The following is a 12,527-nucleotide window of genomic DNA, read 5'->3' on the forward strand; positions in this document are numbered from 1 at the left end:
CCTTCCTACAACAGGCGCATTATCTTTGGCCTTTATGCTGCTTTTTATCTGGTAGCCAGACTAATTTGATGCCACCAATGATACCTCATCAAAAGCTAGTGGTTTATTTTTCACATCATGTTGTATACCGATGTCAAATTTTTTTAAAATACACAGACGTATGAGATGCATCAATGTTTAGGTTGAATAATTATTAAAATTTAGTCATGCAAATCAAGTTGTTCAATATGTAATACACCGGTGCTTTGTAGAATTTTCGCATCACATAATGTGAAACTGTAATTTTATTTGCTCTAAAAACAATAGGTTTATGAGTACACGGCAATTATAATCTTGCACAATTCATGATAATTGTGTGTTGACAAAAAAAAGACAATGATCATTGTGGAAACTACACAGAAATTAGGTTAAAATAAGCACTTATAAGTTATATATCTAGAACGATCTTACCTAGAAAATAGCAATAATCGCAAATGAGAAAGAGATATAGTAGTTAAGTCATCAATCGATCTAAGATTTTAAATTGCATCAAGCAGGTGTAAGTGCAACATCGCTGCATGAATTTGGATTATTATTTTTTTATAGTCCCTAATTAACTTTTAAATATACCATGCTTAATGCTTTGGCCTGGTTTTTTATAATTTAAAAAAAAAATGTGTGGGGAGGCAAAATTTTAAAATAAAAATGACCTTGAATAGTTCAATAATTTAGGTTAAGCGTCAGCCTAAAAATAAAATAAACTAGACGGTAGAAAAGAAGTAGAACAATTTTAGGTAGTGTCCTGGAAATTTCTAAAAAGCCAGAGATCTAGAACTAGAAGAAGGACCAAGAAGAAGAGGGCGTGTAAAAGTTTTCTTAGTGGGAAAGGGTTCCTTCCCACCCATCCATCCATCCATCCATTTCCAACCATTTAAAACCATTGACATTGGCCAGCCACAATTTATTATAAAACTCAATCTACGTGTATTGCACACTTGAAATATTGAATCTGGATTGTACGCAATTTACACCATTTAGAATTAGGGTTTTCTACATAATTTGGTAAGACTTTTGAAATTAGGGTTTTCACATGGTGCCACTGATAATCATCTTCTTGGTGAATTGATTTAAGTTTGTTGTGTGATGTTACAACGTGATTGAGAATGTAATATTCGACATGTCTATCGTAAAATGAATTTTGTTGTTGATGAGTTGGTCAACCTGAACGTCTCTTGTACTTTGGATCCGGTCTATTTTGAACAAACTCCATCTTTCTCGATCTTGCGCCATTATCTTGTAATTTCCCTTTTGTTTGCTTTTAGTCTGGCCTTTTGTTTAACAAAAGCAAAAAAAAAAAAACCTTAAGGGAAAACATAGAACCTGTTTGGTTAGATGGTGTAGCTATGTAAGAAGTTTGTATTTCAAATGGTTATTAAAAACATTCACTCATGTGTCAAAATTTTTGTACTTTATCATCTCGAATAAGAAAAAAACAAAAGCGAAACCAAGTCAATTGACCCTAATTAGTGAATTGAATATTAGGAAAAGAAAAGTCTATAAATAAGTATTGTGATACCAATTAATTAAGAACCCCCATACATGGCCAAGATCTCCTTCAATTGTTGACTAACTTTGCCTCCAAGTGCTAAATACTTTTGTTTGCGTAAAGATTAAATAATGTACGTTGAATATGGTGTTAATTTCGATTTGATTATAAATTGTCCATCGCAAACAAAACTAAGCAATCCCATTAGGGTTGCAAAATGCAATAACTGTTACGTCTCATATTATTTTTATACTTTCATCACATCCAAAAAATTGTCCATTGTAAACAAAACTAAGCAATCCCCGATCGATGTCACCGAGGCTTCCAGTTTGTTGTGAGTCATGAGTTTGAAATTTGACCTCACAATTGTCTTATGTATGTTTCATGATGCAGGTACTTCCTATTGCTGAGGGCTGATCAAACAACTTGATCCATACACAGCACAGAAGTGCCTAATGAACTTGCATTCTTGCTCTCCAATCAACACAACCAGGTGTTCATTTTTCTTTTGAATTTTCATCAGCATACCTGGCAAAGTTGGGATATATTTAATTTATTTTGGGTCTATTGTCCTAATCAAATTGTTAGGTACATTTAATCTGCCTTGAAAACAAAGGAGGGAAAGATCGCGTCACTACTCACTAATAACACTTTTTTTTTATTGGTTTGCACTCAGCTAGGGTTATTAAAAAGTAGCGCAACTCACGGTTTTAATCGGTTTTACAAATATCTCTAAAATGTTTTTCATTAGCTTTATGAATCCTTACTGCTTAACATTACGGTTTAAAGATATTTTTCTTCATTTATAAGTTGAAGGTCTTTTTTTTTTTTTTTTATTTGTAAGTAAGAAGTCTTATGTTCAAGTCTTGTATACAGCAAGTTCGATTCCAAATCATGTGATGACTCATTGTGTGGCTTAATAACCATTTGCTCACCACTCAGTATAAATATATCGATGTATTAAAAGAAAAAAAAATGTAATGAAACTTATGGTGCAGTGTAAATGCTAGTAAATATGTTTTATTCTTGTTTTTGTACAACTTTGCAAAATGTATTAAAAATCATGAGTAACATTTTTATGATAAAATGAATTATTGAATTTTCAAAAGATCTTTGTCATGCGCAGTAAAAAAAGAAATGTTATAACTTATAAGCCATTTAGAACCGGTTTTTTTTCTTTAACAAATAATATTCTCTACACTAATGAGGAAGGAGTGGGTTTAGCCTCACAATGGGTTAACAATAATGCAGTTCAACTTCAATATTAGTGAGAATTAAACCTAAGACCTCTCACTTACAAGTGAAGATGATATCATTAGAATGTAATACTAAGTGATTTAGAAGTGGTATTTAGTTATATAACTTTTCTCTAATAATAGTTTTTAAGTTGAACAATTGAAAATTGAGCCCAAGAGTTTTACGGGCCAGATAGTCCACTTTTATACCAAACTATTAAACTTGGGCCCAATGCTCAGCCCATTTAGACATTCTTTCATTAGGCTTTGTTTTAGTTCATGGTTCATAACTTCATTTGATGCTTTCATGGTAACGCAACATACTTGATCTTTCATCATTCTTTTATTTGTGTAACAACACCAAACAAAGCTCGAAATGTGCAGTTACAAAACATGAAACTGAGATAACATTAGAGCAACTCCAATCCTTTATCTGATGTTGTCTCATATTAATTTTTAGGAAATGAAATGTTAGAGACATCATATTTTTGTTCATACCACGCCAATAAATAGACTTATCTCATTGTATGTTTGTTGTATGCATATAGTCAAAATTGGAAAGAGTTCCCGTAAATTTTTAGGGAAACCCTAAATTTGGGAGACTATGGTTGGAGCTGTTTATGTCAATTTCCCAAATTCTAAATTAGGGAAGATTTTGGGAAAGGTTGGATGTTTTTATGGATCTATTCTCAGTTCGTTGCAAGATGACTTTACATACCGTGCTAAATAGTGTTTTATTTATTAGCAATATTTTACTTTAAACTAATTTAAACTACAAAGTTTAAACTCACTACTAAACCCTAAAAATTTCAAACTCATCTTCAAAATAAAGGCCCACCTTTTGATTTCCACAAAAAGGATCTAAATTCCAACCCTAATTCAACAATGGAGTTTCTAAATACTCCTAACAATGTGTTAGTCGCTCTCCTGCTGGAGGGAGTTCGATCAAGACTTTAAGCTGATTGTATGAGCGTCTTAATTACCTGCTCCCATCTACAACTCACGATTTTGCTCAAAAGGCCAAGTATGTATATGCATGACGACAGAGAAGAAGACAACAAAGTTCCTGCAGATTTTATATATTAATGTGAAAAAATATATAAGGGAATTAAACAATGAAGCTTGACCTCAATCACTCAATGCACATGGCCGTTAGATAGACGTTTACATCTTAGCTAGATAGATAGATTGGTACTTGTTCTTATTAGAGTGATGGCCAAATTATTCACAACATGATAAAAATAGTGAGCGATGAGAGTTGTTAGGGTAACGGGAGAAGCACCTTGATTCATGTAAATTTACGTGATGCCCTTTCCAACCCTCTCATTGATCACTATTCTTCTAAACCGCATATCAGTATATATATCCCTTAATTGTAAGTAAAACAATCTGATATGTTTTATGTGCACACTATTATTTGAATCACACACAACGGTCTAAATATATTGTCTAACAATAACATACTAGATTGACAAGAAATTAATATTACGATACAACAATTCTAAAGTTGAACATAAATATTCTTTCCCAAAAAGAGATTGACATAATATGGGTCATAATTTTATGTTCTTCAGATATAAGATGGTACATATATACTAATGTGTGGTAGATCACCGAATGTGTGGTAGATCACCGTGTTGTCACTTGTTATCACTGTATATCCATATATTATAATGAGTTAGCAACAAAGTTGATACATCATGAAAGAAGACATAGAATACAATATTAATAAACAAATACACGTATTATAACGACAAGAAATTATCTATTTAACGCATAGCTGATCTAAACTCTAAACATGAAATGCATAATCTAGACAATTATCCTTTCTGAAAGATGTATAAGTCGCTTAACGCAATAGATTTGTCTTAAACTGTTATGGATGATCATTGATATGTTGTACTAATAGATTAATCGGGGCCTACAATGACTCATTTTCATGTTTATTAACGACAAACAAAGAAGAATCTTAACCAACCAACCAACCAATCAATCTTTTATAACGACAAAGTCTGATTGGTGATTAATAATGGCATTTATCCTAGTATTACAAGCGTGCACGTCAGGAGTGGTATCTCTCACGTTTTGCAGGAAGAAGAAGAAAAAGCTCACTCTACTGCTAAACTAATCATGCAAGCTATTTACATGAAGCATCTGTTCCTGTGGACTTACATTTTGGAAGCTACCATATACTATTTTGTGCTCTTCAAATGGACTCGATATATCTAATATGTGTTCAATTATTCAGGCACACTTACTCTGTGTTCACTTTCCCATGTAGACAATCATTCATGCTTAATAATTTTGTGCTCTTAATTCAATCATTCATACTTGATTTGGAAATAGAATCATTCATACTTGCTCGTGATCGTTAAACTTATCAAATGAAAGAGACGTAAAATTAGATAGAAGCATAACATAGAAGCACAAGCGGATTCAAGAACTTTTCTTCTCAAGAGAAGTAAAATTAGATAGGACCAAAACTTAGTTGCATTTGGCTTCTTACCCCCTTCAGCCTTTTAGAGTGGACATCTTGCGCCCAGGAGAGTCATTCTCAAAAAGAACATTGCGTTATTTCGTGTCTAGCAATAATGTGGAATGCGGAGAAGAGCAACTGCATACATTATTGATCCTATGCATCTGTCAGTTCATGAAATTTTTCTCTTAGAAGTTATATTTTTCCAACATATATTGAATATGTCCAAGAAATCAAATTATGTTATCCCACGCCCATTAGTTTCAACTTTATTTCACCCAGCCCATAGTTATTCGTAACAGAACAAGAATTCGACTTTGAACTTTCTTTTAGTATTACAAAGAGAGATAACGCACTACACCAAGAATTAGTCGGTCAATAACTTGGATGTACAAAAGTTTAATTTGTAGAATTGTTAAGGCATATACGTATGTGAAACACTTGGATGGATACAAGTGTGAAAACCCAATTATGATTTATGATCAAGTACAAGACGTCACCATAAGAATGCAATGAATTTCATACACAATTATATATGGGAAGAAATAGAAAAAGTTATTACAAGAACATAATCAATCCAATTCCAGTATTTGAACAAGTCCTAGGTGCAGGTGGAGGGAGCAAAACCCAGTGTCCTCCTCCCTAAGTCAAATTCCCACAAATGGTTTTGCTGCATTATGTTGCCAATAACAGAGGGACCAACATTAGTTGGCACAAACCCTAGGCACATCTTCCCGTCAGCAACCTCAAGAACATAGCTCTTCACTGGTGGCTCAAATATAGCTCCATCTGCAAAGTGAATTGCGAATTTTGGCACTAAAGACCTGTTGAATCCCTTGGAACTGAAGCAAAAGTCAAAAGGGTCATCATCTGGTGACAATTTTTTCACTTTCGACAAAGCCATTGTCATTACTTTCATGACAGCTTTATATGCCGGCACTTTCAGAAATGTGAGGCTTGTGCCTGAATCAACAATGGTTCCACCTTTAAGATTTTCGTCCCACACACGAGGTGGTATATCTAACATTTTCCCCCCATCTGAGATTCCCTGCACATTTACGCCGTAGAACGACCCCTTATCCTCGGAGTCACCGATAACCAGCTTTGTGTAGTTCATTTGTTTCTGCAATCTAGCTGCTTTGTGGCCACCAAATGTGAGAAAATTTGAGACATGTTTGGGGCTTTGCTGATCAACCAGGCAATAAGAAAACTTGCCACCAAAGTGTAGGGAAGCCTTGGTAGTGAATGAGTTCCTGCCAAAGCCCAACCCCAATATACCATCACCATGTCTAATGCCTCCACTGCCCTTGATGTGGTCTGTGCAACCAACTATCACGTTTTCCAGTTTGGTTCTCGTGCCACTTGCCAGGGTTGCTCTTACAGTCTCATTGGCAAACAGCCCAAATGCATGAGCCCCCTCTATGTACCTAACACAATAGCATTGTGAAAAACAAATTAAGTTGTTGGTTATTCATAAATAGGTGTAGATTGAGTTGTTATTAGGGTATGAACCAACAATGTATACTAGGTTAACACTTTTCCACACTTTCAATCTCATTCAGCATGTGGAGAGGCATATACATCCGTTATAAGATTTACATTTAGGGTTTTGGATCTTAAGTTTTGAATTTAGGATGTCCAACAACCTAAACTCTAGATATTCTTTAAAAGATTACGCCGTTACAAAATACAGATCAAGCTACCACCTGCGAGTGATATTAAATCTTTGTGTTTGGTACAAAAAATGTGCATCATGTGACTCTCAACTACTTACAATAAGTGCCATTTAAATCTTTTTGCTGAATGTAGGTAAAATGCAGCGCCTACATCTTCTGCAACTGATGAATTTGGAGTACCCCACAATTGTATCTGATTGCATTAGAGACTTGTTAAAAAATTTAGCTAACTCTGTGTTGATTCTGATTTTTAGAAAAACCCTAATTATCCTTTAGCCTTAGCAAAAATGGTCCATGAACAACAAGGGTGACGAAGAGGATGATGCTAAACAAAAGACCCTATAAAACTCCTGGACAAACACATGACCATGTAATTTCTGTTTATACCGACTTTAATATTTAGTATGTATATTGTTAACACAACTAAAACCAAGTTCCCTAAAGACAAGTTGTAGAACAATTTTAGGTCGGCTTTAAAAATGAAATGGACGTATGTACCTCAGAAAAGACACTTCCAACTACTTCTGGTTTGGATTTTCTCTTCCATTTCCATTTCTAATTTAAAATAATTTTAACAAAAATACAATGCATGGTATGTAGTCACGTAGTATAATCAGTCTGCTATTATAGCATGAGCATATTAGTTATGTTCTAATACCACACAATAATTAGCGTCAAATCATAACTATTAAGATTCTCTTATCCCAATTTGGAACCAAACTTTTGGACCTCATCCTAAACTGGAAACAGCTGGGTTCTCCAATTTGACATTTTCACAAGCAAATTAAAACAAAAACAAAGAATCAATAAGCAGGAAAATGGAAATTGAGAAGCAAGCGTACGTACGAGTAATCATATCTGCAAGGGCTCGATGGGGTGGAGCACTGTTGGAGAGAAAACATAGTCCACAGACCAACCTTGCACAATTTCGAAGAACACGGCACAGTTTTAAAGGAAGAAGAAAGTTCTGCATGGAAAACCCTCTTGTGTTGCAACCTTCCTTGGTGCTTCTCGCACCGGTTTCTGCAACGGTATCTGCAGTTTATCCACGTCAAGTCACTGCCGGTATCCGCGACTAACAAGAACTTTTGTGCCGGCGTTCCGATTTTAATTTTAACCAGGTACTGCCCCCAACCGTAATCCGAACCCGAACTTATCGGCATTGCCATGGAGCCTCTTTTTTCCCAAGCCATCCGCCTCGCCGCGATCCGGCTGCTGTTTAATATTACCTCTTCAGCATCAAGAAGGCTTTCTTCTTGTTGTTGTTGCCTTCTGTACGATATCATTTGATGGCGGACAATGTCGTGGCGGTGGAGCAACCTGAGGAGCTCCTGCTGGTTTTTAGGCTTCTCATCCCCATGCAGGCCATTATAATGTGGAGAGTACCTGTGGATTAGCTTGAGCTTCAAGGCTTTCTCCGGGCTCGCGCCGCGGAGTGCATGAACGAACACGAAGCTGTGGATTACGGAGAGGAGGAAAATGATGAAGAGGGTTGAATTTTGCTCCATCTTCATCGTCGGAAAAATGAAACAAAACTCACAAATGAAAAAAGTGTAGAAATGGGAATGTATAAAAACAGGAGAGGAGAAACGGAAGAAAGCTAAAATTAGGTTTTATATTTTGGGAGGAGGAGCAAATGCCAGTCTGGGATTTCTGGTTTTGCAGTTGAGGCCTAATTAGTAAATTTTGGATGTTAATTAACAAGTAAGGAGGAGTAACAAGAGGCCCAAAAGAAAGAGTTGGAGGGTTTCTTTTTTGTTTGGTATCTAAAGTGTGAGAGGTTGGAAACCATAAAGGGAGGGGCCTTTATTTTTTGGATTTTTTGGATTTCATCTGTCTTTTTATTTTTATTTTTATTTTCTACCACATAATTTTTTTTATTCCCTTTATATGTAAATGTCTAGCCTTACTATATCTTGGAAAAAAAAAATCTTGTGTTTGGCACCTAAATCCACATGGTACGTGACATAAACATATACCATTTAGGGTCCAAAATTTAAACTTAAATGGTAATTGCACAAGACTAAAAAACTTCACGTACTATTTGGTCAATTTTCCCACAATAATGTATGTGTGCGTCATCCATGATCAATAACTTCAGGGGTTGAAATGAACAAATATTCTTTTAATATATGAGATTTTTATCATATGATTTTGTTTAATAATATAATGATGCCATTTGTACAAGACTTGATGCAATATTTTAGTCATTAAAAACTATTTGTTTGTTTGAAATGGATGAAGGACAGGCATCTGCCAACTCATGCATAAAACTTGTGCTTTACAGAAAAGATTTTAAAAAAATATATATAGCAGAGACTAAGATAAATATGATTAAAGATCTAATTTTAGATGCATGGCTATGAGAAAACTTGGTGGATGGACACGGTTTTAGTTTGAAGAAGACGTTCTGTAACGTAAAATTAAAAACAAATACATGGAAGGTTCATAAGTAAGAACTGCCTCCTTAACTAATATAGGAGTAAGACGAGTGATATTTTCACTTGCTCAACGTGGCCAGTCGGCTGAAAGTAAAAGTTTGCCTAATGTCAATATTCTCGTTTATAAATTCGTTGAATTTCACCGTTCAATAACTGATTCACGGTCTCGTAACATAACTTATATCCAGTTGTCTTATAACTCATCTTCCAACGGACATGAACTTTGAAGGTGGTTGAATCCATGCATTTCTTCGACCGGGTTTCAGGCAAAGGGCTTGTAAACAACTGGTTCATAGTATGTAGCTGAGATCCCGTTTTCAATTCCTCCGTCCAAAATCTCTTATACAAAAAATGATTAAATCACTTGTAAAAATGATTATTTTTACAAGGTTCCCGAAGTAGCAATATAGCAGATGACGATGGTATAATTTTGAATCTTAGAGTTTGATTGAATTGGATGACTCACTAGATTGCGCACCAACTTAGGCCTCATTTGTTGATCATCACTAGAATTAGATTGAATTAGATGACTCACTAGGTTTAAAGTACGTTAAAGTAAGAAATAGATGTTGTTGATGCACAAAACTGGAGGTCTTGGAACAACGTAAATCCGACCGTGAATCTGCAAGAAAGTAAATAATACAAGTTGTATCGTGGTTCACCCCAAGGTTTGAGCTACGTCCACACTGAACATGTATTTATCTGAGAGTATTTGTGAGGGAGAGAGTGTGAGAGCTTTGCTCTAGATTGGAGAGGCTTAGGGTTTGTGAGGGTGAGGAGACCCTTTTATAGAATAAGGGCTCCTCCCCTAATTACATATTTGCCCCTTCCTTTATTACATAATTACATTTAAGCCCCTCGAGTATTTATACGAGGTCTAAATACGAAGCCCTAAATATGGTATAAATAGTAGTCCCCCAAGTCTTCAGTCAAGAGAGTCTTTTGGCTGGAGACTTGAAATTCAGTCCATGTGTGGGTCAAAGTAACTAGATACTGTCTTGAACTGATGCTCGATATGAGGCAGTGCTCAATTTGAAATGACGCTCAACTAGAAGTAGCACACGCTGCTCGGCTGCTCGGCTCGTGGCTTATGTTGCCTTGGTTGGCTCGGCTTGCAGCGTTTGAAGGTGAGGGAGTCCCTTTTATAGAATAAGGGATCACTCCTCAATACATGAATGATGGGCTAGAGTTGATGCTCTCTAATGATGGTGAAAGAGTCCCTTTTATAGAATAAGGGCTCGTTCCTCAATACATAAATGATGGGCTAGAGTTGATGCTCGCGGCGAGGCGATTGCTCAGTAGGCGGCGATGCTCTCTAATGGTGGTGAGGGAGTCCCTTTTATAGAATAAGGGTTCGCTCCTCAATACATAAGTGATGGGTTAGGAGTGATGCTCGCGGCGAGGCGGTTGCTCAGCTGGCGGCGTTGCTCTCTAATGATGGTGAGGGAGTCCCTTTTATAAAATAAAGGCTCGCTCCTCAGTACATGAATAATAGGTGCTCTCTAATGAAAGTGAGGGAGTCCCTTTTATAGAAATAAGGGCTCGCTCCTTAATACATAAATAATAGGCTAAGTCTCCCAAGTATTTTTCATAAGGCCCAGTTGAGGCCCAATATATAGTACATAATGTAGTCCCCCAAGTCTTCGGTCAATAGAGTCTGTTGGCTAGAGACTTCAAATTGAATCCATGTATGGGCCGAAGTGGCGGTCGTTCGGAGGTGGTATTTGTATTCCCTGCACTAAAGCTTTGTAGGTGAAGCTTTGCAAGTGAAGCTTTGAAGCTAGAGCTCTGTAAATGAAGCTTTTGAAGCTAGAGCTCTGTAAATAAAGCTTTTAAAGCTGTAGCTCTGTAAATGAAGCTTTTGAAGCTAGAGCTTTTATAAATGAAGCTTTTGAAGCTGATTGACATGAGTGATGCTCATGGACGTTTGATTGACATGAGTGATGCTCATGAATGTTTGATTGACATGAGTGATGTTCATGGATGTTAACATGAGTGATGCTCATGAATGTTGACATGAATGATGGTCATGAATGTTTATGTATGATTGTCATGAGTGATGCTTATGAATGTTTATGTATGAATGACATGAGTAATGCTCATGTATAATTTGGAGTACTGGGTGTACTTTTGATCACCTGGTTGGTGGCATGATGGAGAGTACGGGTTGTACGTTTCATCACCTGGTTGGTGGCATGAATGGCTAGTTGCCAAATGATATTAGAGTACGAGTTGTACATTTCATCACATGGTTGTCGATAATAGCGGCGGGTTGCCGAATAATTGTGGAGTACTGGGCGTACTTTTGATCACCTGGTTGGTGGTAATAGCGGCGGGTTGCTGAATAATTGTGGAGTACTGGGCGTACTTTTGATGACCTGGTTGGTGCTATTTTAGGCTTATGGGCCTTCGCTCTCCCCACAACATTCTAGCCCATTTATTTTGGGCTTTGCCTTTTTTTTTTTATATATTTTTTTTTACCTCTGATGGGGTTTATACAGATGTTTCCGAAATATAAGAAAAATAAATTACATCATTAAAAAATAAATAAAGCATTCGTTGGTGGACTACACTTCCCTTCATGATGAAAGTTTCATCTTTTTCAGCATGTTGATGGACATCTTCTTTGGTGGTCGACAAAAGCACAAGTACTGGCTTTTTCCTTTCTGTATTCCTTTTCCAATTGCTTTGCCAGTTCATCAATTATGGGGTGGAGCAGTTGGAAATGATTTCCTTCGCTGTTTTTAGTAAAGTGGGAACATGTCTTCATCAATCATAAACTCACCTTACCTTACAGCCAATCATCATCTTATCACACCAAAAGCTTCAGCTTCATTGTCACCTCCACGTGAAGCCCACCCTGTATCACTAATTCAAGAGTGCCAGCGTTTTTTGACAGCATCACATATGGCTTCTTTCGGATCTCTAACTTCCGTGACTGTCTCAGCATTTACCCCACGACTAGCACAGATCTGTTTAGCTTTCTCCAACAGTGCCAGCGCAAACTTCCTGTGACTTTCTTGGGAAGAGTTAACAAACTCCTGACCGGAAGACATAGGATATCGGCACCCATCACTTGGAGCACAGATCTCGCAATTTGGTACGTGTCTCGGTTGGAGAGTTTGGAGAAGGAGGTGAGGATTCTCTGCTTGAGCTCTACCATGGCCATGTGGG

At 36.5% G+C, this 12,527-nt stretch overlaps 1 protein-coding gene across 1 annotated transcript; it reads right to left on the minus strand.

Annotated features, from left to right (window-relative positions):
• Nucleotides 1-5,665: 5,665 nt before the first annotated feature.
• On the minus strand, nucleotides 5,666-8,690 carry LOC103419795 (aspartic proteinase NANA, chloroplast). The gene is made up of 2 exons (XM_008357888.4): nucleotides 7,759-8,690; nucleotides 5,666-6,663 (listed from the first exon to the last, which is right to left on the minus strand). The coding sequence occupies exons 1-2, from the start codon at nucleotides 8,424-8,426 to the stop codon at nucleotides 5,838-5,840; spliced, it is 1,494 nt and encodes a 497-aa protein (XP_008356110.2). The 5' UTR covers nucleotides 8,427-8,690; the 3' UTR covers nucleotides 5,666-5,837.
• Between the last annotated feature and the right edge of the window lie 3,837 nt (nucleotides 8,691-12,527).

This window comes from Malus domestica, chromosome 05 (assembly GCF_042453785.1).
Source record: "Malus domestica chromosome 05, GDT2T_hap1".
In the NCBI taxonomy this organism is placed as follows: domain Eukaryota; kingdom Viridiplantae; phylum Streptophyta; class Magnoliopsida; order Rosales; family Rosaceae; genus Malus; species Malus domestica.

What these genes read in the sequence shown, in the direction of transcription:
- LOC103419795 (XM_008357888.4), bottom strand. Translation starts at nt 8,426, where the DNA reads ATGAAGATGGAGCAAAATTCAACCCTCTTCATCATTTTCCTCCTCTCC. An exon ending in CCTTGCAGATATGATTACTC is followed by an intron (nt 6,664 to 7,758) that starts GTACGTACGCTT and finishes CTATTGTGTTAG; the next exon opens with GTACATAGAGGGGGCTCATG.